The sequence below is a fragment of the Scyliorhinus torazame genome, chromosome 13 (genome assembly GCF_047496885.1).
Source record: "Scyliorhinus torazame isolate Kashiwa2021f chromosome 13, sScyTor2.1, whole genome shotgun sequence".
NCBI lineage: Eukaryota > Metazoa > Chordata > Chondrichthyes > Carcharhiniformes > Scyliorhinidae > Scyliorhinus > Scyliorhinus torazame.
Genome location: NC_092719.1, coordinates 192,306,487 through 192,332,797, shown reverse-complemented (window position 1 = coordinate 192,332,797; position 26,311 = coordinate 192,306,487). Strand labels below are relative to the sequence as shown.

General features: G+C 46.1%; 1 protein-coding gene across 2 annotated transcripts in view; it reads left to right on the top strand.

Annotated features, from left to right (window-relative positions):
* Window positions 1-26,311, top strand: part of iars1 (isoleucyl-tRNA synthetase 1) — a 330,949-nt gene that overhangs the window by 53,433 nt on the left and 251,205 nt on the right. For both annotated transcript variants that reach the window (XM_072472632.1, XM_072472633.1), the window contains exons 6-7: window positions 8,230-8,347; window positions 12,553-12,700. In XM_072472632.1, coding sequence (XP_072328733.1) covers window positions 8,230-8,347; window positions 12,553-12,700 — 266 coding nt within the window. The remainder of the gene's footprint in view (window positions 1-8,229; window positions 8,348-12,552; window positions 12,701-26,311) is intronic.

Sequence of the window (26,311 nt, the reverse complement as noted above, 5' to 3'; positions counted from 1 at the left end):
GAGATTGTTTACAACCAAGCAAGCAGCAGATGGCACCTTGATTTAACGTCTTGGCTGAAGGACAGCACATCCAACAGTGCAGTACGTTCTCCATGCTGCACTATACGGTCAGCCTTGATTTTTGTACTCAAGCCCTGGAGTGGCTGAACTCCTGCTGCCCAACATATTAACTTCAAAATCTTTTTTCCCTCATGAGATATAGTATAATATTCTTCATTTAAAATTAATAATTACACAGAAAACCAATGAATAATGCGTAGGTAATAGCTTTTTCAGTAATTCAGTTCATTCAAAGATAAAGACAGTGTAAGACTAACAAAGTGAATCTGCTGAAACAGTACTTTGTGCCTCAGAGGTGAAATTGTGACCAACTGAGCCATGGCTGATGCATATAATATTAATCTTTATTGTCACAAGTAGGCTTACATTAACACTGCAATGAAGTTACTGTGAAAAGTCCCTAATCGCCACACTCCGGCGCCTGTTCGGGCACACAGAGGGAGAATTCAGAATGTCCAAATGACCTAACAGCACGTCTTTTGGGACTTGTGGGAGGAAACTGGAGCACCCGGAGGAAACCCAGGCAGATACAGGGAGAACGTGCAGCCAGTGACCCAAGGCGGGAATCGAACCTGGGACCCTGGAGCTGTGAAGCAACAGTGCTAACCACTGTGCTATCATGCCGCATATTATAGCCAAGTATTAAGAATTTTAAGGGATACAAACCACTCCTGATTTAATCAGTCACTTTTGCATGAATTAAATCAAAATATTCATTAATTTGTGGTATGACATCCTGGGCTAGTGTGCAGTCGATTACAGCCCCACTTAACCATGAGTTGCAACACAATTGAAATTACCAATAATTTTTAGAAAAATACCCAAAAGTTTTGGCCCTTGACTGCCCAATAATTGCAATCACCAGGGGCGAAATTCTCCGGAAACGACGCGATGTCCGCCGACTGACGCCCAAAACGGTGCAAATCAGACGGGCATCGCGCCGCCCCAAAGGTGCGGAATGCTCCGCATCTTTGGGGGCCGAGCCCCAACATTGAGGGGCTAGGCCCGCGCCGGACGAATTTCCGCCCCGCCAGCTGGCGGAAAAGGCCTTTGGTGCCCCGCCAGCTGGCGCGGAAAAGACATCTCCGGGCGGCGCATGCGCGGGAGCGTCAGCGGCTGCTGACAGCTTCCCACGCATGCGCAGTGGAGGGAATCTCTTCTGCCTCCGCCATGGTGGAGACCGTGGCGGAGGCAGAAGGGAAAGAGTGCCCCCACGGCACAGGCCCGCCCGCGGATCGGTGGGCCCCGATCGCGGGCCAGGCCACCGTGGGGGCACCCCCCGGGGCCAGATCGCCCTGCACCCCCCCCAGGACCCCGGAGCCCGCCCGCGCCGCCTTGTCCCGCCGGTAAGGTAGGTGGTTTAATTTACGCCGGCGGGACAGGCATTTTAGTGGCGGGACTTCGGCCCATCCGGGCCGGAGAATCGCGGGGGGTGGCCGGCCAACCGGCGCGCCGCGATTCCCGCCCCCCGCCGAATATCCGGTGCCGGAGACTTCGGCAACCGGCGGGGGCGGGATTGACAAGGAGAATATCGCCCCTTGTTTGTGAATTTAAACACAATTTCTTTTTAAAATTAAAAACAAGAACCCATGAGACTTCCGGTGATGGCGGGCGGGAGGCAGCCGCACATTGGAGGGCTCCCGTTCGGGAGCGGCATTTTCGGGGAGTAACGCCCGGTCCTAGGGCCAGCGACGGCAGTAAAAGTCAGGAGACAGCGCAAGGAGAAGAAGGATGTCCAAAAAGACCAAGAAAACGGCCGGGAAAAAAGCGGCTGAAACTACGTTGGAGAGTGGAAAGGTCACCGCGGGGTCAACAAAGAAAATGGAGGCTGGAGCACCAGGGAAGGCCGCAGTGCTTACGGCTGGAGAAATAACTAAGGTGATGGCTGCGGAATTTCAAAAGCAGTTGGCGCAGATTGAGAAATGTATGGAGACGGTGAGGAAGGAGATGACTATTGGAGGAGGGGGAGGACCCCTCCCGATATGAACTGGATCGGGCTCATCGGTCGTGGAGGCCTGTACCAAAGGCGAGTGAGCCGCCAAGGGCAGTGACTCTGTGCTTCCGTAGGTACAGTGTGAAGGAGAAGGTCCTGAGCTGGGCCAAGCAGAAGCGGGTGGTGCAGTGGGCTGGAGCTGGTATACGTGTATACCAGGACTTTACGATGGAGCTGGCGAGGAGGCGGGCTGCCTTCAACCGGGTGAAGAGGGCACTGTACATTGGTAAGGTGCAGTGCGGCATTGTATATCCAGCGAAGCTGAGGGTGACTTATAAGCTCGGACTTTTATTTCGGAACGGCGGAAGCAGCGGAGGAGTTTGCGAAGGCAGAAGGACTGTGGCAGAACTGACAAATTGAGGAATGGTCATGTGCCGATGTAACCTCATGACTGCATTTTCTTATTTTTTTTGTATCACTGCGCGCGGGTGTAGAGGCTAAAGGAGCCAAAGTTGAATATATTTGGACAAGGGAAGGAACGGGACTTTCACTCAAAAGGAGGGCTCTTTGGGGTGTAGGTGGATATGCGGGGTTTGTGTGCTAAAAGGGGATCTTTGGGCTTTCCTAGGGCCGGGCAAGGGGGAAGGGACCTGGGCGGGGACCTCCATGCTGGCCGGTTTAAGCCGGCCAGTGAACGGGAGTGAGGTGGGGGGAGGGGCTGCGGCCATCGGAGCCTGGCAGAACAGGGTCAGAGTGGTCTAGCCGGGTGGAAAGTTGGGGGGAGGGAACCGAGGTTGGGGGAGGGAACCGAGGTTGGGAGGAGGTGTTTTACAAGAGGCAGTGGACGGGAGGAGCTGGAGACTTGGGGGGTGGGGGGGGGCAACTTTGGGGTATCATGTACGGTACTCTCTTAGAGGCTGGATGGCGTTGGTTGTGGGGGGGGGGGGGGGGATGGAGAGCTGTGTAGATTAAGGGTGACTACGGGTAATCCCTGATTCCTTTTTGTCATTTGTTTATGTAAACATGCGGGTTGAGGTTTGGGGGTTGGTGGGCGGATGGGATCGTTGTTATTATGGGGATTGACATATCTTGTTGATTATTGTTTATTGTTGATGGGTGTAAATGTGGGAGAAAATGTGAAAAAGGAGAATAAAAAAATTTAAAAAACAAAACAAAAGCAAGAACCATAATGAAATATGCAGCAAATACAATTGATTAACTATCCTCTAATTCCTAACCCCACCCTCTCTCTATCTATATATAATATATTTTTATATATATATATATATATATATATATATATATTTATATTTATTATATATACACAAACACAGGGTGGCGGAGAACGGTGAAATACAGGGGCATCTTTCTTCAAAGTTAGCTCCCAGATCCAGGTCTCCATTTGCAACCTTTAATGGTTTCACAGTAGATTCATTCATTCAGGTTCTCTGTAGGTTCAGAAATACAGCAAGTCATACTCTTTGTATCACTATTGGAGAGGGAGAGGGAGCAGGTCCTTGTTCCTGTGCTTTCAGGAGTCAATCTCTGCTTTACTTAGGTCTCTGAAAATCATCCCACTCGGGCAGGATCCAATCTCCACCTGTTACCGCAGAATACGGCCTATTGGCCAATTAATTGGCGACCAGCCAATCAATTGAACACAGTCACACCCAATCCCTTGGGTGTCGAAGCCTGAATCTTGCTATCCAAAGCTAGCCGCGCCAAATACTAGGTTGCAACATATTGACTTCCTCCTTCTCTCTGCTACTTGACTTAAAGATACATTTCCTCAAGCATCCATGGATCAAAAATGATAATGGCAAATGGGAAAATAATGGAATTAGGGAAAATAAGGGAATCAACAGAAAGTTATGAATTAGCCTTGAATCAAGTGAAGTAATCCACAGTTTGAAATTGGCCATAGAAGTGAAGGGGGAATGATGGGATGTGAGTTGTTAAGGAGTGGGAAAAGTGATCAAATAATGAAAGGGAGGTGGGGTCAGTGGTTGGTGTGCAGAACATCTGGGTTGGAATTCTCACCCCCCATGCCGGGTGGGAGAATCGCCGGGGCGCCGCGCATGTCCCGCCACGCCGCCCCGATGCCCGCACGCGATTCTCCCACCACCCCCCAAACCGGCGTGGCGAGAATCACGGCTGGCCGCTTGGAGAATCGGCGCTCGCCGTTTGCAGCAGGCGAGTGGCGATTCTCTGGCCCGGATGGGCCGAGCAGCCTGCCCAACACGACTGGTTCCTGCCGGCGCCGTCCACACCTGGTCGCTGCCGGCGGGAACTGCACGGGAACGCTGGGGGGGCGGCCTGTGGGGGGGGGGTTTCTGCACTGGAGGGGGGGGGGCCTCAAATGGGGTCTGGCCCGCGATCGGTGCCCACCAATCAGCGGGCCGGCCTCTCTGAAGGAGGACCTCAATTTCTTCGCCGCCCCGCAAGATCCATCCGACATCTTCCGGGCGGCCTTGGGGAGGACGGCAACCGCGCATGCGCGGCTTGGCGTCGGCCAACCTGCGTATGCGTGGGTGACATCATTTAGGCGGCAGCGGCTGCGTCATTTACACGGCGCCGCTTTTATGCGGCGCCAAGGCCTGGCGCGCGTAAATGACGCGTCGCCGCTCCTAGCCCCCCGGGGGTGGGAGAATAGAGGGCTGGGAGCGGGCTCCGACGCCGGAGTGAAACATTCTGTTTTTCACTCCGGCGTTGGCACTTAGACTCCTGATGGGAGAATTGCGCCCCTGGGGTCTGCAAGTACGAATACTTGGATATGAAGTTGTTGAGTGGAGAAAATGAGTGGGGAAAGAAATTTGTTTTAAAAATTATTTTAAGCATTTTTATTAAAATGTTAATTTAAAGTTTACACAAAACCAAACACTAACACAAAAAACAGTACTAAACCCCCCATTAACAATATAAAGTAATTCCCCCGCCGCCGGCCCCATCCCACCCCTCCCCCTCCCTACCAGCTAATAGTGACCAACTCTTTAAATTCAATTTTAAACATCTGTCGCCGACGGTAAAACCTTTCCACCGACCCTCTCACGGTCAACTTCACCTTCTCGAGATGCAAAAGCCCCCATCAGGTCACCTAGCCATGCCAAGGCGCTAATCTAGCCCAAGAGGATCTGGCTCCTTGCCAAAAGCGAGACAAAGACCTCGCAAGAGCGTCTACCCCCGCCCCCGACCCGAGCTCCGGTACATCCGAGATTCTAAAAATCGCAACCAGTGGGGCATGGCTCCAACCCCACATTCAGGATTGCAGACACGCTTCGAAAAACGACCTCCAGAAGCCCACCAGTTTTGAGCACGACCAGGCGATGTGCGAATGGTGTGCCGGCCCTCTCGAACGCAGACCACATCTATCCCCCGCCCCATTGAGAAAACGGCTCGTTCCAGCCTTCGTGAGGTGAGCTCGCAACACTACTTTTAACTGAATGAGACTCCGCCTCGCACAGGACAAGGTCACGTTCACCTCCTCAGTGCCTCGTTCCAAAACTCCTCCTCCACAATTGGCCCTAGCTCTTCTACCCATTTTGCCTTCACTTCCTCAAACGAGTCCGTTTCCTCCCCAACTATCTGCTGATATATGCTCGATGTGCTGGTTACCTCCAAACCCAAGCAGGACAAAATCTGCTCGAGCAAGGTAGAAGGCGGCTTCACCGGGAAGGCACGAAAGTACTTTTTGACCCAGCTATGCACCTGGAGATGCCTGAACTTGTCGGCATCCGTAAGCCCATATTTCTCCTTGAGCTCCCGCCTTAGCGGTCTTCCCAAGCTGCTCTCTAATTGGCACCAAAGCCACCTCCACCATAGCTTTAAAAGACACCTTCATTTGCTGGCCTTGCTTCTTAAAATACTCATCCATCTCTCCACTGAACTTCTCCAGTTCTTTTGCCATTACTGTCGACATCATATCCAGGGTGCTAGGCACAGCTGCTTCCCCGCCATCTTTGCTGAACCTTTCATTGCCCGGGATTTCCCTCCTCCTCCTCTCTTCGATGCCTGATTCAACATCCCCCGATTACCGTTCACTTGCTCTGTCTGGCCATTGTATTAGAACCCGAAAATCCCTCAAGAAAAGGACAAAAAAGGCAGAAGTGCCGGGTAGCACGGTAGCACAGTGGTTAGCACAGTTGCTTCACAGCTCCAGGGTCCCAGGTTCGATTCCCGGCTTGGGTCACTTTTTGTGCGGGGCCTGCATGTTCTCCCCGTGTCTGCGGGGTTTCCTTCGGGTGCTCCGGTTTCCTCCCACAGTCCAAAGCTGTGCAGGTTAGGTGGATTGGCCATGATAAATTGTCCTTAGTGTAGGGTGGGTACTGGGTTACAGGGATAGGCTTAAGTTGGGTGCTCTTTCCAAGAGCTGGTGCAGACTCGATGGGCCAAATAGCCTCCTGCACTGTAAATTCTATGATTTCTATGACCTGCAAGGGAGCCACCTAAAATGCGATCGGCTGTTACATGCGCCTCACCGGTACACCGGGAGAGGAATTTATATTCTCTCTCCGCACCCCACAGTAAATACAGCAATAAGCTGACTTAAAAAAATATTATACCTTAAAGAACAAGCCTTCAAAACATGGGGAAAGAAAAACAAAATGAGCAATTGAACATTTTATTAGATAAGTGTGACAAATGTAGAAATTGTTATATTTTATACTTGTGGCAGTAATGTTATTAAAGGCCCAGGTTAAGGTCTATATTTGTTGCAGTAAGATTATTGATGAAACTAGGTTAAGGTATGTAGACTGTGTGTATGCTGAAGCTGTAATAAAGGGGTTGTAAAAGGTAGGTCGTGATGGTTTTGAACCATTTGCTTGTTTCCATATAGGGGCTAATGGAACATTGTTATGATCGCTGGAGATTCTTTGGAGAATAGATCATTTATGAGGGGTTGTATTCAGTCCTAGCAAAGCAGGTCATGTGCCATCTTGGTGGGGTAGAGATTAGGTAATTAATGGGAGGAGCCAGGGCTACTTGTAGTTTGCCATAGGATTTGAATCTGACAAGACAGAATGATTTCAAGTTAGACAGCAGTTTTGCCAAATGTCTAGTTCTGCTCTTGAAAGGGTCTCGCTCCCTCTCCAAAAGTGTCTGCACAGCTAAGCAAGTAAACCAGTTTTATTAACTTTATTTAAAAGTGGCATTTGAATTGTATTGGATTGCTTAATTGGAGTAAGTAGCAGAGTTCTAGATAGTAAGTTCAAGTTTTTCCTTGTGTTTAAGAAATGTTAACTGACCAGTGTAAAGCTATTTCTTTGATAATATGGTTAATTCTGTGTTTAAATTAAATTTTGTTTCAACATAAAAGATACCTATTGGTCAGAGTTGTCACTTCTGGGGTGAAGTACCCTTTCCTCACAGTTGTACAAATTGTTTGTGTTCACGACCTGTATCCTGACAAATATTGGGGCCTGGTCTGGAAGAGGGCAAAAGGTAATATTGCATCAAGGCATTCAACAAACACACAGCACAGTGGAGCTAGTAAAAATATAAAGACCAAGCTGAAGGTAACATACCTGGGGTTAATTTTTAAAGGCTGCAGAATGGGGACTTTTTTCTTTAAAAAAAAACCCACACAATTCAGATGAACTATTAAACAGGCAATGCACAGTTAGCTGTTTGCAAACATAAGAGGGAGCACAGCTGCATCAGTTTTTGAAAAGAGCATTTCAGTTTGAGCAATGCATAAAAATCTGTATCATTTTTTAAATTACAGTTTTTGAAGCAAAATCAGTCTGATGGGTCTCACAACTGCAACAGACTCAGTTGGCTATTCTTGCATTGCCTTACTCTTCGAATGGACTGCTATCATCCTGTACATTATTCATTAATTTTCCATGTAATTATTAATCTTAAATGAAGGATTTTTTTGCTATCCCTCCGGGGAGAATAATATAGAAATGCGTAAAAGGACACTTATGTTATTACATTGTGCAACAGTAGTTCAGTATTATTTCCTGAATCATCCGACCGACATTTGTAATTTCCTACACGGAAAGTTCTCGATCTCTGGCAAGTTACCGACATCCAAGTTACTGAGCAGAAATAAGACGAGGAAAAGACAAATGATGCAGCGACCCCTCCTCCTCGCACCATTATTGAGGGAATGATGAACTTCAGAATTTACTCCCAAAAAGTGCAACAATTGTGTTAACTGGATGCTAAAGTGTTAATGAAGTTACCCATGAAAATATAGTTCTCGTGTTTATTGAAATCTCTTTTCTTTTTAGGTGGGTGTTTAAACAGCTATATGACAAGGGACTGGTCTACAGAGGAGTAAAGGTTATGCCATTTTCTACTGCATGCAACACTCCACTCTCTAACTTTGAATCACATCAAAATTATAAGGTAATACTTAATTTCAGAATTGCTTTAAACATGCTTTGCATCATTACAGCAGTGCTGCCACTCTACTATGGGCTTGAGAGGCTCCTTTGAATTTTCCACAATAAAAGCAGATGCTTTGGGACCGTCATTCACTATATTTCGCGCAGGAAGTGTAAATTATTTTTTTAAATAAATATTTTTATTCTCCATTTTCTTCAGACTTTACACCCCACCAACAAACAGTAAATGGTGACGAATACAATGTCAATCCCATCCTCCCACCACCCCAAACAACGGCCCACCTGACAATATAAGCATCAAATAAAGCAAACCCTCCCAAGGTGGGGGAAAAAAAAGGAATCTGGAATTGCCTATGGTCACCATTGACATATACAGTCCACCCCCCCCCCCACCCTAATATTCAATGCCATCCAATCCCCGAAAGAGTACCGTGAATGACACCCATGAATTGTAGACACCCCCCAACACCCCCCCCCCCCTCCCAGACTCCTCCCCTCCACTTCCTCTTGTAAACTCCTCCCCCCCAAACCTCTGTTCCTTCCCCCAACTTTTCACCCTGGCTAGACTCACCGAAACCTGTTCTACCAGGCTCCGATGGCCGCAGCCCCTCCCCCACCTCACTCCCGTTCACTGGCCGGCTTAAACCGGCCAGCGTGGAGGCCCCCGCCCGGGCCTCTTCCCCCTTGCCCGGTCCCAGGAAAACCAAGAAATCTTCTTTAGCAAACAACCCCCGCATACACACCCAAGCCCCAAAGAACCATCTTTGCAAATGAAAATCCCATCTCTACCCTTGTCCAAATATATACAGCTTCGACTCATTTCGTACATACACCAACACGCAGTGAAAAAATAAAGTTACATGTGGCTACATTGGTACATGACCATTTCTCAATTCTGCCACAGTCCTCCTGCCTTCGCAAACTCCTCCGCTGCTTCCGCCGTCCCAAAATAAAAGTCCTTGGATTTGTAGGTCACCCTCAACTTAGCTGGATATACTATGCCGCGCTGCACCTTGCTGATGTACAGTGCCTTCTTCGCCCAGCTGAAGGCAGCCCACGTCCTCGCCAGTTCCACCGTAATGTCCTAGTATATGCGTATACCAGCTCCAGCCCACTGCACCACCCGCTTCTACTTTGCCCAGCACAGGACTTTCTCCTTCACGCTATACCTACGGAAACAAGAGTTACTACTCTTGGTGGCTCACTCACCTTTGGCATAGGCCTCCATGACCGATGAGACCGATCCAGTTCATATCGGGAGGGATCGGCCCCCTCCCCCAATAGCTTCGCCAACATCGTGGCAAAATACTCCGTCCACCTCGGGCCTTCCACCCCTTCGGGCAGACCCACAATCCTCAGATTCTGTCACCTGGATCTGTTTTCCAGGTCTTCCATTTTGGCTCGCAGGCTCTTGTTGGTCTCTATCACCCTCCGCAACTCCTTCCAAACCGAGGTGAGTTGATCACTGTGCTGCGATAATGCCTCTTCCACTTCCTTCATTGTCTCACCTTGCTCCTACACCTCCGTCGCTGCGCTTGATACCGCTGCCCTCACCGGGGCAATGGCCTCCTCCACCAGCACTTTCAATACCGCCCCCATCTCCTACTTCATTGCTTCCATGTGTTCTGTGAACTGTTTTTCAATTTCCACAGCCATCACCTTGGTCATTTCTTCTGATGTGAGCGATGCGGCCTCCCCTGGTGCTTCAGCCTCCACTTTCCTTACAGTTCCTGCGCTGACTTTTTCACTCCCCGGTTGACTTCCGTTAACCCCCTTTTTCACGGACATTTTTCTCCCAAACTTGGACATTTCTTCTCCCTGTGCCTTCTTACAGCCTTTTCAGCCTCTGTTACCCCCGGGACCGGGCGTTAAATCTCCAAAATTCTTATTCCCGAGCGGGAGCCCTCCAGTGTGCGGCTGCCCCCTGCCCGCCGTCACCGGAAGAGGAAGTGTAAATTCAATAGGAAATAGCTCTTAATGCAACTTTTCAAATTGGTGAAAAATCCGAGATTCGAAAGTAATCCCCAATCGTAACAAATTTATTTTATTGCTCTCCAAGCAAGAGGGATCCATTGGAATAGTCTTTGGCTGAATAGTAAATACAAATAATAAAACTCAATTGCTTCAGTTGCAGCAGATAAATTTTTCCTGGCATAAGCTATTTTATTTTATTGGTTAATCTATGTGTTCAGACATGACCGCATTAGAGCCCATGGCAATGCTACAATAATTGCTTCAACTCCTCACAGACCAGTGCTGTCCTGGTAGTGAAACTGATGCAATAAAAATCACCTAAAGCTCTCTTCAAATCGTTAAGGGGACAATAGGCACAGGATACGTTTAAATATCAATAAAATCTTTTGAATTTTACATGCTCAGCACTGGGTGAATGGCCACCTTGCATAAATTTATCCATAAGAGCCGGGAAACCCCTCCCCATTCCTGTTGGGACATAATTCCATAGATTGCATTGATCTTATAACTCTTGGAAAAGTTCCACTTTTGGAAGATAGTTGGCTTCACCATAATGTTTTAATTTGTAGTTGCAAACTTATTTTGATCACATTTACTTGCGAAGGAACGTTTGAATAGATTTTCCCAGTTCGTTAAAACGTGTAATAAACCTTTGAAACAAAATGTAGCAAAATGAACAGTGAAGTGTATATCTTACTTGGAAGAATGAGGAGAGTATATGAAATGAAGGGGAGTGCAGGAGCAGGGGGGGAGGGGGGGGTACATGTACAGAAATTGTTGACAGTGGCAGGGCCGGTTTAAAAACTGGTTATAATAATAATAACCTTTTTATTGTCACAAGTATGAAGTTTCTGTGAAAAGCCCCTAGTCACCACATTCCGGCGCCTGTTCGGGTAAGCTGGTACGGGAATTGAACCCGTGCTGCTGGCCTTGTTCTGCATCACAAACCAGCTGTCCAGCTTACTGAGCTAAACCAGCCCTGGTTAATATAGCACACTGTATTTATGGATAAAAGTATGGATTACAAAAGCACATAGGTTATGATATACCTTTTATAAATATTGTTTCAGCCTCGACAGGAGTATTGGTCCATTCCTGGGCTCAGCACTTCAGGAAGGATGTGAAGACTTTGGAGAGAGTGCAAAATGATTTAAGAGAATGATTTCAGGGACGATGAACTTCAATTACTTGGGTATATAAGAATTGGTCACCTTGGGGAAAAGAAAGTTGAGAGGAGATTTGCTAGAGATGTTCAAAATCAGAGACCTAGTCCAGAGGAGAAAGAGATAAACCTTCCATGGGCAGAAGCGTCAAGATCCAGAGGGCACTGATTGAGAAATAAAATCCAGGACTACAGGGAGGGGGCAGGGGAGTAAGATTAGCTTTTTTCTTGTAGAGAGCCAGCATGGCTCACATGGGGCAGAATGGCCTCCTATGCTGATGCCGTTAAACAATTTTATTAACTACAAACTGATCAAATGCACAGGATTCTTGAGGTTAGACCACTGCCACATTGGAGGAAGTATGGTTTTTTGTGCTAGGTCTAGGTGTTAAATTAGCTTGTGATTCAGAAATGAAAAAACAATGTGCGGGTTGTTCTGTCCCGCATTCACCGTTTCTCCGGCTGGTCAATGGGGTTTCCCATTGTGGGGCAACCCCACGCCATCAGGAAACCCCCCGGGCTGCCGGCAAAACGGAGAATCTTACGGCGAAGAATTCAGCCCAATATCTTTCAGTGAGTTAACATGATATTTTAATGGTATATATTTTGAACGTTTCAGTTGTGTTGAGTGGTTGCAAACAACCAAGTTTTCTATTCAGTCAGGGAGCAGTAATAATTGTTCTGATTTTCTTTTCCTGTTCAGTTGACACTCGAGCCAAATTGGCAGTTTAATTAAATATATTTTATGGATTTCACCTCTCAACTATGTGTTCTGGTTTAACTTGTGCTTAAGTCAAATATTAAATCAAATGACTAATTTAGTCTTTTGACATTTTTCTTTCACAGGTTAGCCAGAAATAACTTGAATATCATTAACCATTTGGAACAAGTAATCATATTTCCTTTATTAATCCCAGGGCAAGGCAATTTTAAACAGCATCGTAAATTAGAAATTTGGAGTTGAGCTTTTCCAGTTAGAAAGTTATATTTGCAAGAAATAGTCGATCAGAAACGTTTAATTGTAATTCTGTGAAAAGATTACGTTTTATGTCTTGTCTGATTGATTGTAGGATGTTCAAGATCCTTCTGTTATTGTGACTTTTCCGCTGGAGGAGGATGAAAGTGTTTCTTTGGTTGCTTGGACAACAACACCGTGGACCTTGCCTAGCAACCTTGCTGTTTGCGTCAGCCCAGTATATCAATATGTAAAACTTAAAGGTAAAACTTGTTCCAGACAGAATTATAGGAGGCTTGAAATATCTGAAATTTACAATGTATTCCCAGTTTTTCATTCTACTTGGGGAAACTAATTAATATTAACAGATCTTCCAAGGCATTTGCATGCCAGCGTATAAGAAGCTACAGTTGTATAAAGAAGAGCATGGAGTAGGCATTGAAAGGATTTGGAAAACCATTCGTAAGATGCCTTTGCGACAGTGAAATAAATGTTTGGTTCCTGAAATATAAATAGTTTCCTTCCTGAGCTTCATCACAAATTGCAAACACTCTTTAAATCACCAACTTCAAATGTTTTATTCGGCAGGTTGCTTTTTTTCCTGTATTATTAAGAATGGTGATCCAATGACAAAACTGCCCAAAAGAAGAGTTAATGGAATTCTAGACACTAATAATTGCAACTTGTAAGTCTTCCACAAATTGAGAGGCTGATTAGTCTTGGTGCGCACTGCCTGGAAACATGGTCACTGCATGTTTTTTTTAGTCATATGTCTGTTTTGAAACTGGCTGGCTGTCTTCACCTTCAACCTCCGATTGTATGCCACACATTGTGATCGGCATCCCTGTATTCCATGTTTCGCCGTTCACCCCTGTTAACGTCTAATGGCTGTTCCTCAGTGTCCCTCTGCCGTACACCAGATTTGCATGCTGAACAGCCCTCCCTCTGTAGTAACACCCCACTTCACCTTGTTTCTGCCTTACTTGGGAGCAGTTTAAAATTCAGCAAAGGCAAACCATCGTATACATGGATTTTAGTAAGGCGTTTGATAAGGTTCCCTATGGTCGGCTCATGAAGAAAGTAAGGAGGTGTGGGATAGAGGGAAATTTGGCCAATTGGATAAGTAACTGGCTATCACATAGAAGACAGAGGGTGGTGGTGGATGGAAAATTTTCAGACTGGAGACCAGTTACCAGCGGTGTACCACAGGGATCTGAGCTGGGTCCTCTGCTATTTGTGATTTTTATCAATGACTTGGAGGAGGGAGCTGAAGGGTGGGTCAGTAAATTTGCTGATGACACCAAGATTGGTGGAATAGTGGATGAGGTGGAGGGCTGTTGTAGGCTGCAAAGAGACATTGATAGGATGTAGAGCTGGGCCGAAAAATGGCAGATGGAGTTTAACCCTGATAAGTGCGAGGTGATTCATTTTGGTAGAAAAAAATTTGAATGCGGATTACAGGGTCAACGGCAGGGTTCTGAGGAATGTGGAGGAACAGAGAGATCTTGGGGTTCATGTCCACAGATCTCTGAAGGTTGCCACTCAAGTGGATAGAGCCGTGAAGAAGGCTTATAGTGTGTTAGTGTTTATTAACAGGGGGCTTGAGTTTAAGAGACGCGGGGTTACGCTGCAACTATACATGACCCTGGTGAGACCACATTTGGAGTATTGTGTGCAGTTCTGGTCACCTCATTATAGGAAGGATGGGGAAGCATTGCAAAGGAGATTTACCAGGATGCTGCCTGGTTTGCAGGATAGGTCTTATGAGGAAAGGTTGAGGGAGCTAGGGCTTTTCTCTTTGGAGCGGAGGAGGATAAGAGGCGACTTAATAGAGGTTTATAAGATAATGAGGGGGATAGATAGAGTGGACGTTCAGAGACTATTTCCTCAGGTGGATGTAGCAATTTGGCATAACTATAAGATTCAGGGTGGGAGATATAGGAGGGATGTCCGAGGGTAGGTTCTTTACTCAGAGAGTGGTTAGGGTGTGGAATGGACTGCCTGCTGTAATAGTGGAGTCGGACACTTTAGGAACTTTCAAGCGATTATTGGATAGGTACATGGAGCACACCAGAATGACAGGGAGTGGGATAGCTTGATCTTGGTTTCGGACAATGCTCGGCACAACATCGAGGGCCGAAGGGCCTGTTCTGTGCTGTACTGTTCTATGTTCTATGTAAGGGATTGATTAAGAAGGAGAAAATACAATATGAAAATGAGCTAGCGGGGAACATAAAAACTGACTATAGAAGTTTCTACAGATATGTAAAGAGAAAAAGATTGATGAAAATGAATGTAAACCCCTTACAGTCAGAAACGGGGAAATTCATAACTGGGAACAAAGAAATGGTTGAGGAACTAAATTCGTACTTTTGCTTCTGTCTTCACAAAGGCAGACATGAATAATGTACCGGAAGTTCTGAGAAACGCAAGTTTCAGTGAGGAGCTGAGGAAATTATTATCAGTAAAGAAATGGGTTGGGGGAAATTAATGGGATTGAAGGCAGACAAAACTCTAGAGCCTGATAATCTTTAGTCCAGAGTACTGAAGGAAGTGGGCCTGGAAATAGTAGATCCATTGGTGGTTGTTTTCCAAATTCTTTGGACTCTGGAATGGTTCTTACAGATTGGAGTGTAGCTAATATAACCCCGCTATTCAAAAAAGGAGGTTGAAAGAAACTAGGGATCTATAGACCAGTGAGCCTAACGTCGGTAGTCGGGAGGTTGCTAGACCGAGATTATACATACTGTCTCTGTATAATCAGAGACAATCAGCATGGATTTATGGAAGGGAAATCATGCTTGACAAATCTACAAAATTGTTTAAAGATGTAATTAGTAGAGTTGACCAGGGAGACCTGGTGGATGTGGTTTATTTAGACTTTCAACAAAGAACAAAGAAATGTACAGCACAGGAACAGGCCCTTCGGCCCTCCAAGCCCGTGCCGACCATGCTGCCCGACTAAACTACAATCTTCTACACTTCCTGGGTCCGTATCCCTCTATTCCCATCCTATTCATGTATTTGTCAAGATGCCCCTTAAATGTCACTATCGTCCCTGCTTCCACCACCTCCTCCGGTAGCGAGTTCCAGGCACCCACTACCCTCTGCGTAAAAAACTTGCCTTGTACATCTACTCTAAACCTTGCCCCTCTCACCTTAAACCTATGCCCCCTAGTAATTGACCCCTCTACCCTGGGGAAAAGCCGCTGACTATCCACTCTGTCTATGCCCCTCATAATTTTGTAGACCTCTATCAGGTCTCGCCTCAACCTCCTTCGTTCCAGTGAGAACAAACCGAGTTTATTCAACCGCTCCTCATAGCTAATGCCCTCCATACCAGGCAACATTCTGGTAAATCTCTTCTGCACCCTCTCTAAAGCCTCCACGTCCTTCTGGTAGTGTGGCGACCAGAATTGAACACTATACTCCAAGTGTGGCCTAACTAAGGTTCTAGACAGCTGCAACATGACTTGCCAATTCTTATACTCAATGCCCCGGCCAATGAAGGCAAGCATGCCGTATGCCTTTTTGACTACCTTCTCCACCTGTGTTGCCCCTTTCTGTGGACCTGTGGATCTGTACTCCTAGATCTCTTTGACTTTCAATACTCTTGAGGGTTCTACCATTCACTGTATATTCCCTACCTGCATTAGACCTTCCAAAATGCATTACCTCACATTTGTCCGGATTAAACTCCATCTGCCATCTCTCCGCCCAAGTCTCCAAACAATCTAAATCCTGCTGTATCCTCTGACAGCCCTCATCGCTATCCGCAATTCCACCAACCTTTGTGTCGTCTGCAAACTTACTAATCAGACCAGTTACATTTTCCTCCAAATCATTTATATATACTACAAAGAGCAAAGGTCCCAGCACTGATCCCTGTGGAACACCACTGGTCACAGCCCTCCAATTAGAAAAGCATCCTTCCATTGCTACTCTCTGCCTTCTATGACCTAGCCAGTTCTGTATCCACCTTGCCAGCTCACCCCTGATCCCGTGTGACTTCACCTTTTGTACTAGTCTACCATGAGGGACCTTGTCAAAGGCCTTACTGAAGTCCATATAGACAACATCCACCGCCCTACCTGCATCAATCATCTTAGTGACCTCCTCGAAAAACTCTATCAAGTTAGTGAGACACGACCTCCCCTTCACAAAACCATGCTGCCTCTCACTAATACGTCCATTTGGTTCCAAATTGGAGTAGATCCTGTCTCGAAGAATTCTCTCCCGTAATTTCCCTACCACTGAAGTAAGGCTCACCGGCCTGTAGTTCACTGGATTATCCTTGCTACCCTTCTTAAACAGAGGAACAACATTGGCTATTCTCCAGTCCTCCGGGACATCCCCTGAAGACAGCGAGGATCCAAAGATTTCTGTCAAGGCCTCAGCAATTTCCTCTCCAGCCTCCTTCAGTATTCTGGGGTAGATCCCATCAGGCCCTGGGGACTTATCTACCTTAATATTTTTTAAGACACCCAACACCTCGTCTTTTTGGATCTCAATGTGACCCAGGCTATCTACACACCCTTCTCCAGACTCAACATCTACCAATTCCTTCTCTTTGGTGAATACTGATGCAAAGTATTCATTTAGTACCTCGCCCATTTCCTCTGGCTCCACACATAGATTCCCTTGCCTATCCTTCAGTGGGCCAACCCTTTCCCTGGCTACCCTCTTGCTTTTTATATACGTGTACATGTTTCAAAAGGCTTTTGACAAGGTCTCACACATAGCAGATTACTATGTAAAGTTAAAGCGCATGGGATTGCGGGTAGTGTCTTGAGATGAATAGGAAGCTGGTTAGCAAAAAGTTGGAATAAATAGGTATTTTTCCTGTTGCCAGGCAATGACTAATGGGGTACCGCAGGGATCAGTGCTTGGACCCCAACTGTTCACATTATATATTAATGATTTGGATGTGGGAACTAATTGTATTATCTTCAAATTTGCAGATGACACAAAGTTATGTGGGAGGGTGAGCTGTGAGGAGGATGCAGAGATGCTTCAGTGGTATTTGGACAGGCTGAGTGAGTGGGCACATGCATGGTAGATACAGTCTAATATGAATAAATATGAGGTTATCCGCTTCGGCAGCAAAAATAGGAAGGCAGATTATTATTTGAAAGGGTGTAAATTGAGAGAGGTGGATACTCAGCGAGACCTTGATATCCTCGTGCATCAGTCGCTGAAAGTAAGCGCGCAGGCACAGCAGGCCATAAACAAGGCAAATGGTATGTTGGCCTTCATAGCGAGAGGATATGAGTATAGGAAGAGAGATATTTTATTGCAATTGTATGGGGCATTGGTGCGGCCACACCTTGAGTATTGTGTGCAGTTTTGGTGTCCTTATCTGAGGAAGGATGTACTTGCTATGGAGGGAGTGCAGCGAAGGCCAATTCCTGGGATGGCACGACTGTCATATGAGGAGAGACTAAGTCAGTTAGGATTATATTCATTGGAGTTTAGAAGAGTGAGGGGATGTCATAGAACTTATAAAATTCGAACAAGATTAGACAGAGTAGATTCAGAAAGAATGTCATCGATGGAGGGGGAGTCCAGCTCTAATAATAATTATCTTTATTAGTGTCACAAGTAGGCTTACATTAACACTGCAATGAAGTTACTTGAGGGTCTAGTGACATCCCCTGCATTCTCTCCGGAAAAACCCCACCTGGCAGGAACCAATCACTGTCAGTTGCTGGGCTGATTATTGTCCCTGGCCAATCCATTGGCCACCAGCTAGCCAATCAAAACAAAGCACTCCTCCAATCTCTTGGGTGCCATGAAGTCTGGGTTCTTAGGCCCAAAATACGAAAGACCCCCAGTTTGTACATTAGTAACTAACCTGCCATTAGTTTCTCAAATGCTGCTTGGCATTCTACAGACCATACCGTATTTGCTTGTTCCCGCAATATACACAACATGTATTGGAGTTTTGCCTCTATCTGAGTTTGTTTTTGTGGGTTCAAAGGTGGATGGGCGGCAAGGTAGCACAGTGGTTAGCACTGTTGCTTCACAACGCCAGCATCCCAAATTCAATTCCCGGCTTGGGTCACTCCCAATACTCATATCCACCTTTAGAATTGTTTTGCTTAATCGTTTTAATTCAGCGTAAGTCTGTCCTGGCTGTTTCTTTAAATTCTGAAATGTTTGCCTATATGCCTCCAGAACTATTTCATATGCAGTTAAAATATCCTTTTTTACCTCATTATAATCCTTAGACACCCCCTCTGACATGGAAGCATAAACTTTCCGTGCCCGCCCAATCAATTTTCTTTGCATAGGTAGTGTCCACTTTTCTTTCGGCCACTCCATTTAGAATCATAGAATCCCTGCAGTGCAGAAAGAGGCCATTCGGACCATCAAGTCTGCACTGATCCTGCGAAAAAGCACCCTCCCTAGGCCCAATCCCACACCCTACCCTCGTGATCCCACCAATCGTTGGACACTAAGGGGCAATTTAGCATAGCCAATTTCTCTAACCTAATTTGGGTTGCTATTTTCTCAAATGCCATAAAAAATGCCTCTACTCCTTTTCCCCAAAAATTTTGGTTGGGCCTGTATAAACTTAAGCACATCCCCCTGGGTTCTGTTCTTAGGTTAAGCTCTCCTCTAGCTCCTCGCAGCCCTCTTTTAATTTCCAGTGCTTTGAGCTGGAATTCTCTATTTTGCTTTTTCCTCTCTCTCAACTTCCAACTTATTCATTTCAATTTCCATTTGAAAAGCTCTATCTTTTTGATGCATCTCCAATTCTTTTGCTGTATTTCTAATTGTTTCATTTGTAACTGGATCTTGGCTAATTCCACTGATTTTTTTGCCACAACCCAGGCTGTGATTCTGGCATGGCTTTCAAATTTAAATGCTGAGCGATCACTTTAATTATCTCTACTTCCTATCTTTAGCCGGCAACTCTATTTTTAATACACATGCCAATTTTCGAAGCCCTTGTAAAGAAACCAAAGGCCAGTTTTCCACCTGAAGAAAAGCTTTAGCAGCTTCAAGAGCCATCCTGTTATACTATTACAAACCTGGTGCCTCTTTTTAATAAATACTGTACCCCAAATCGTCGCTGTTTACTGTTCCAAAGATCCCCGGACGATGCCCCAAACTATGTTATGACACCCTGAGCTAGGGGGCAGTCAATTCCAGCCCCACGTAACCCAGAATTGCTTCATGGTTAAAATTGGCTTTTATTTTAAAATAGCTGAGGTCTTCAGCTGCCCTCACAATGGATAGCTTGCTAAATATGCTTTTTTTAAACAGAGTTCTAGGGCATTGCTTGCCAGAAAAGTGCAGGGGGTCACATTGTTTAAACTATCAAATTTGTTCTTTGAGCTCAGCTGAAACTCTTTAAATATAAAAATCATGATTAAATAAGTTTGACCCAGGTTTAGTATTTCCTTTCTCCTGTATTTTTGTGTCTCCTCACAATGAAGTGATTTGAGTTTGGTAATTTGACAGGAGTGCATTGAATTCCTATCCCACAACTCTGTGGCATATGTTGATGTTTCAGTTATTTTCATAAATTTCCGCATAGACCTGAATTGGAAGGGTACAGAGATTTTTGAGGGTTGTGAAGCTGAAGGTGATTATGGAGATACGGAGAGGTGAGCACGTGGAGGAATTTGAATTTTAAAATGTATTGTTGGTAGACAGTGAGCCACTATAGGTCAGTGAGCAGAGGGATGATTTTTTAAAAATTCATTCTTGGGATGTGGTGTTGCTGGCTAGGCCAGCATTTATTGCCCATCCCTAATTGCCTTTGAGAAGGTGGTGGTGATGAGCTGTCTTCTTGAACCTCTGCAGTGCATGTGGTGCAGGTACACCCACACTGCTGTTAGGGAGAGAGTTCCAGGATTTTGATCCAGGACAGTGAAGGAATGACGTTAATGTTCCAAATCCGGATGCTGAGTGGCTTGGAGGGGAAATTCCATGTGCTGGTATTTCCATGTGTCTTCTATCCTTGTCCTCCTAGATGGTAGTGGTCGTGGGTTTAGATGGTGCTGTCTAAAGAGGCTTGATGAGTTCATGCAGTGCATCTTTTAGATGGTACATAGTCCTACCACTGTGCATCTGGGGTGGAGGGAATGAATGTTTGTGGATGGGGTAAATTGAAGTGGGCTGCTTTGTCCTTGATGGTCACAAATTTCTTATGGTTTAGCACACTGGGCTAAATCGCTGGCTTTTAAAGCAGGCCAGCAGCACGGTTCAATTCCCGTACCAGCCTCCCTGAACAGGCGCCTGAATGTGGCAACTCGGGGCTTTTCACAGTAACTTCATTGAAGCCTACTTGTGACAATAAGCGATTTTCATTTCATTTCATTTCAAGAGTTGGAGCTGCACTCATCCAGGCAAAGAGAGAGTATTCCGACATACTCCTGACTTGTGACTTGCAGGTGGTGGACAGGCTTTGGGGAGTCGGGAGGTGAGTTACTCACTGAAGGATTATATGGCTAGTTCAGTTCAGTTTCTGAACAATGGTAATCCTCAGGATGGTGATAGTGGGGGATTCCACAATGGCAATGCTATTGGATGCCAAGGGGGGAATGACTAGATTCTCTCGTTGGGAGATGGTCACTGCCTGGCACTTGTATGGTGCAAATGTTACTTGCCATTTGTCAGCCAAAACATCAATATTGTCCAGGTCTTCCTATATTTGGAGATGGACTGCTTCAGGGCCTGAGGAGTCGCAAGTGATGGGTCAACGAGACTTGGTGTGAGTTGGGATATGGGCAGCAGAGTTTGGGATGAGCACCAGTTTGCAGAGAGTGCAGGTAGGATTCTGATCAGAAAATCATTGAAGTAGTTTAATCCAAGTAAACGAAAGTGAGGATGAGGGTCTCAGCAGCAGATGGTAAGGGTGAAACAGTGTTATGGGGATGATAAAATCATATTGGACAATCATGGTTATGGGGTGGATACTGCCCCTGGTATTGCCCTATTTTTGAGCGGTACCAACTTCCCATCTGCTGTGTCCTTCCTTCGTTCTATTCTTATTTATCCAAACATAAAACATCTTTGCTCAGAATGGTGAGAATATGGAACTCATTACAACTTGGAAGTGGTTAAGGTCATTAACAGATGCATTTAAGGGGATAATCATGAGGGACAGTAGAATAGATAGATATGTTGAGAAAGTAATACGCAGTAAGGTGGCTGGAGGCTTGCATAGTCCTTTTAGGCCGAATGACCTGTTTCTGTGGTGTAAGTAGCTAGAGCATCCCCGACAATGGTTTCTCCTCCTGTCCTTGCAGAAAATTGTCCAGACTCTCCCAGAGACCTGTCATTCGCCTCTCCTGTTCCTCATCTACATGCTGCCTGTTGACATCAATTATCATCTTAATAAGTCACAGATCGGAAATATTAACATACTTCCTCTTTCTACAGATGCCACCAGACTTGCTGAGTATTTCCAGCATTTTCTGCTTTTTATTTGTAACTCTCTATCATCTCTCCTTGGCGACTGAACCATGGCTCATTTGAAGCACTCTTGCCTCTGAATCACAAGTTTCCAGATTCAAGTTCCACTGCTCAAGATTCAAGGCTGACAGTCATGTGTAGAACTGAGCACTGCACAGTCAGAAATACTATCTTTTGGATGAGACATTAAACTGAGGCCCATCTGCCTCCCGGGTGACTGTAAAATAACCTATGACACTGTTTCAAAGAAGAGCAGGAGAGTTATCCCTGGTATTCTGGCCAGTATTTATCCCCATGAGCATCACAAGAAAATAGATTATCTGGTCGTTATCAAATTGCTGTTTTTGGGAGTTTACTGAGCACAAAGTGACTGCCCCATTTCCTATGTTACAACAATAGCTGCAATTCAAAAAGTACTTTTATTGGCTGGAAAGTGTTTTGAGACCTCCAGTGGTCATAAAAAAATTCTATATAGATGCATCTCTTTTAAAAAAATTGTTTACCTTTGTGGTTGATTGGGCCTATTTGTGTCTCCTCCCACCCTGTAACATTGTCCTCATCTGTCCCTGACTCAGCCCATCTGCTGCTTGAACTCTTCACCAATGTCCCGTTGACCAAATTTTAAGTCACCCTTTATAATAACTGCTTCTTTAGCTTAGCGTTCATTTTTATCTAATTTTATCTGTGTGAAGCACCTTGGAACACTTTTCTCATTCAACAGTATTTTCTCATTGCAAGTTGATGCTGTTGATTTCAACTGGAAAATGGTGATACCGCCTGTATTAATTCTGTCCTTGGATGTGAGGCACTCTATTGATGACTTGTGAACACTGTGGATAGCTGATGAGGCTTGTATGAGGATAATGCCCATTTGGGAAAAATACTAAGTTCTGCCTTTACTCTGGAATTTCATGTCAGCAAAAGTGTAATCGTAGAATCCCTACATTTCAGAAGGAGGCCATTCGGCCCATTGAGTCTGCACTGGCCCTCCGAAAGAGCACTGTACCCATCCCACCCTATCCCTGTAACCTAGCCTGCACATCCCTGGGCGCTAAGGACAATTTAACATGGCCAATCCACCTAACCTGGACTGTGGGAGGAAACTGGAGCACCTGGAGGAAATCCACGCAGACACTGGGATAATGTGCAAACTCCACACAAAGTCACCCAAGCGTGGAATCTAACCTGGGTTCCTGGCGCTGCGAGGCAGCAGTGCTAGCCACCATGCTGCCCTTTTTAACAGAAGAGGGTACAAATTAGGTAATTTTCAAGAGATACTGGCTACTCTGGTGATTTCTGAAAGAATTCGGGTGGCAGTAAGTAGAGGAAACATTGTTACTTTAGATGGATCATACCACCGCTGTGCTTTTACTGTAACTGGCTAAATGGCATAATACATTTTCTAAACAAAGATATTCCATAGTTTTTATTGTGATAATTTTTAGTAATCTTGCTGTCAATAGCACTTGACCAACTAGAAGAGTTGTGCTACATGACTCCAGAATCTTGACTTTATGCCCCAGAAAGCTGCAACTCGTGGCAGTTTGAAATGCAAGCCCCCTTTCATTCTAAACAGGATTTCTGTGGTTAGTCCTAATAGCACCAGCAGATTATGGATTTCCATTGTAATGTTGTCCTACATGCCAACATAAAACAGCACAGCTTCTGGGCTTTTAAAATCAATTTATGTGCTGTTCGTATGTGCTGTGCTACAATGGCTGTAACGGCAACAGGTTAAAAGAAAAGAGAGCAGCAGAGACACAGGGTAATAGAATGCGAGGAGAGTGGCAGGGACACAGGGTAAATAAAAGACTTGAGGAGAGCGATGGAGATACAGGGTAATAGAGCGCGAGAGAGTGGCAGAGACAGGATAAAAAAGTGCAAGGAGAGTGGTGGAGACACAGGATAAATCTCCAGGGAGGACTCGGAGCGAAACTTCAGAAGGAGCAGCCCAGCGTACCCTCACTGAATCCAGAGACTGAACTCCTGAGATGATGTCAGGACTCAAAGTGACGCGGGGGCAAAAGGAAGCAGCTGATTGGTCTGTGGAGAGCAACAGCACAAGCAGGGGCGAGAGGAGCAGTGCAAGCAGGCACAAGACTGAAAGGCATGAGGGGTAGTGAAAATGAAATGACACCACACTTTAAATGTGACGCCATTGACAGGCAGGTGAGCAGAGGATGATGAGTGTGTGTTACTCCCCGTCGTACACAAAGCCTGGTCTCCAGTCAGCTCGAATTTCCCTGCTACTGGGCCAAGACCACGTTGGGACTCTGTGGTGGTTGGTATGCAACAACCACCCCATGTTAAAAGGATCTATGCACAGGCAACTTCCACCCCACCCACCCAAATGAATTTCTGGACCTGGTATGTCAGGACCTTCATGGGCAAGCCCAACAGCAACAAACCTGAACGTCGCACCACCATCATAGCCTGGGAACCCCGATGCTACAATATTGATATCGCTGTCCTGAGCGAGGCATGACTGGCAGGAGATGGCCAACTTAAGAACAAGGTGGCCTGGGGTGACACGATGGCATAGTGGTTAGCACTGCTGTCAACAGCGCTGAGGACCCGGGTTTGATCCCGGCTCTGGGTCACTGCCTATGTGGAGTTTGCACATTCTCCCAGCATCTGCATGGGTTTCACCCCCACAACCCAAAGATGTGCAGGGGCGGTGGATTGGCCACACTAAATTGCCTCTTAATTGGAAAATAATAATTGGGTACTCTAAATTTTTTTTAAAAAGAACAAGATGGCGGGTATACCTTCTTCTGGAAAGGCAAACCCGAACAAAAACGTCTCTACAACGGGTCAGCTTTGCCGTAAAAAATGAATTGGTCAGACGTCTCCACTAACTCCCCTGCGGGGGTGAGTGAATGACTCATGACCCTATGGCTCATCCCGGCCCAGAGACAGCACATCACATCTGTCAGTGCCTACGCCTCAACCTTGGATGCAACAGATGAGACAAAACAGGGATTCTACTCCAGCCTCAACCAATCGCTGTCTCCCATCCCAAAGGGTGATGAGCTGATTCTCCTCGGCGACTTAAATGCTAGATTCAGGAAGGACGTAAACTTTTGGGAAGGCGTGTTAGGCAAGGAAGGCATGGGGAAAACAAAATGCCAAAGGCGGCGTCCTTCTGACAAAATGTTTAGAACATGACCTGGTCATCACAAACACTCTGTTCCGTTAGTGGGGGAAACAGAAGATCTCATGGCAACACTCGCTCCAAGCACTGACACCTAATTGACTATATCATCGTCCGTGCAAGGGACCGCAAAGGTGTTCCATCACCCGAGCCACGACCAGAACTGACGACTGCTGGACTGACCACTGACTAATCCGCTCTACCATCTCCATCATGCAGGCCCCAAACCGACACAGGTAGAAGAAACTCTGCTGCAGGAAATTCAATGTCGCTGAACTCAGACCCCAAGAAGAACGAGCTACTCAGCCGGTGCCTCACACCTCACCTGACGACAACCAACGAGCCAGAGCTGCAGAACGCCCACAGCGCCTGGTCCATCTTCAAAGCCTTCATAATCCGCACCTGTGAGGAGACGCTCGGGCTCTCGACCAGGAAACACCAAGACTGGTTCGACGAGAACGTCCTGGAGATCCAGGATCTCCTTGACCGCAAGCGCAAGGCATTCCTAGATTGGCAGCTTCACCAAAACTCGAGTGGGAAGAAATAAGCCTACAGGGAATTGAAGGCCAAGGTGCAACAAAGAACCCGCAACCTTTATGGGCGGCACAGTAGCGTAGCGGTTCGCACTGTTGCTTCACAGCGCCAAGGACCCGGGTTCGATTCCTGGCTTTGGTCACTGCCTGTGCGGAGTCTGGACATTCTCCCTGTGTCTGTTTGGGTTTCTTCCTGGGTGCACCGGTTTCCTTCCACAAGTCCTGAAAGACGTGCTTGTTACATGAATTGGACATCCTGAATTCTCCCTTAGTGTACCCGAACAGGTGCCGTAGTATGGCGACTAGGGGCTTTTCACAGTAACTTCATTGCAGTGTTAATGTAAGCCTACGTATGACACTATTAAAGATTATTATTAAAGAACAGATGATGGGTCGAAAGAGCTCAGGAGACTCAGCAACTCGCTGACAACTACAATGTGTGCAACTTTTTCAGCACAATCAAGGCCATCTAGGGTCCAAGTACCCAGGGGCCCACCCCACTGAGAGCCAAAAACGGAGAGGCACTAATCAAAGACCGAGAGGCAGTCAACACCCGCTGGAGAGAGCACTTCGGGGACCTCCTCAACCAAGATGGAATCCCCACAGAATTACTAAAATACAGTGGAGATGCACTTTTGACAAGAATCCATAACCTCATCTCCCTTGTCTGGAAGGAACAGAGCATGTCGGATGATTCCTGCGATGCCTTATTTGTGACCATCTTCAAGAAAGGAGACAGAACCGACTGCGGAAATTAC